This window comes from Phaethon lepturus, unplaced genomic scaffold (assembly GCF_000687285.1).
Source record: "Phaethon lepturus isolate BGI_N335 unplaced genomic scaffold, ASM68728v1 scaffold37364, whole genome shotgun sequence".
NCBI classification, from domain to species: Eukaryota; Metazoa; Chordata; class Aves; order Phaethontiformes; family Phaethontidae; genus Phaethon; species Phaethon lepturus.
Window position 1 is genome coordinate 1232 of NW_010534682.1, and position 273 is coordinate 1504.

Consider the following 273-nt stretch of genomic DNA (forward strand, 5'->3'; position numbering starts at 1 on the left):
AGTGTGTCAAGGCCCTGGGACTGGCATCCTTCCTCCTCTCAGAGGGCTGCTCCATGGCTCAGACCTGGGCTTCCAGCTGTCCCCAGCAGAGACATGCTGAGCCGGTGCTGTCTGTCTTCCCACAGGTCGGTACTGGGCGGATATCTCCGACACTGTCATCTCGGGGACCTTCCGGCAGTGGAAGGAGGGGACCACCAGAAGTGAGATCTACTATCCAGGCAAGTGCAGCAGCCGCAGCGCCCTGCAGGCTGGCTCCACATCCCGGGGCGCAGC

At 63.0% G+C, this 273-nt stretch overlaps 1 protein-coding gene across 1 annotated transcript in view; it reads left to right on the forward strand.

The window, feature by feature from the left end:
• LOC104619649 (sigma non-opioid intracellular receptor 1) overlaps nt 1–273 on the forward strand; it is a gene marked incomplete at its 5' end in the record, with an annotated part of 1563 nt that overhangs the window by 715 nt on the left and 575 nt on the right. The window contains one exon of the mRNA XM_010285600.1: nt 126–218. Within this exon, the coding sequence (XP_010283902.1) occupies nt 126–218 (93 nt within the window). The remainder of the gene's footprint in view (nt 1–125; nt 219–273) is intronic.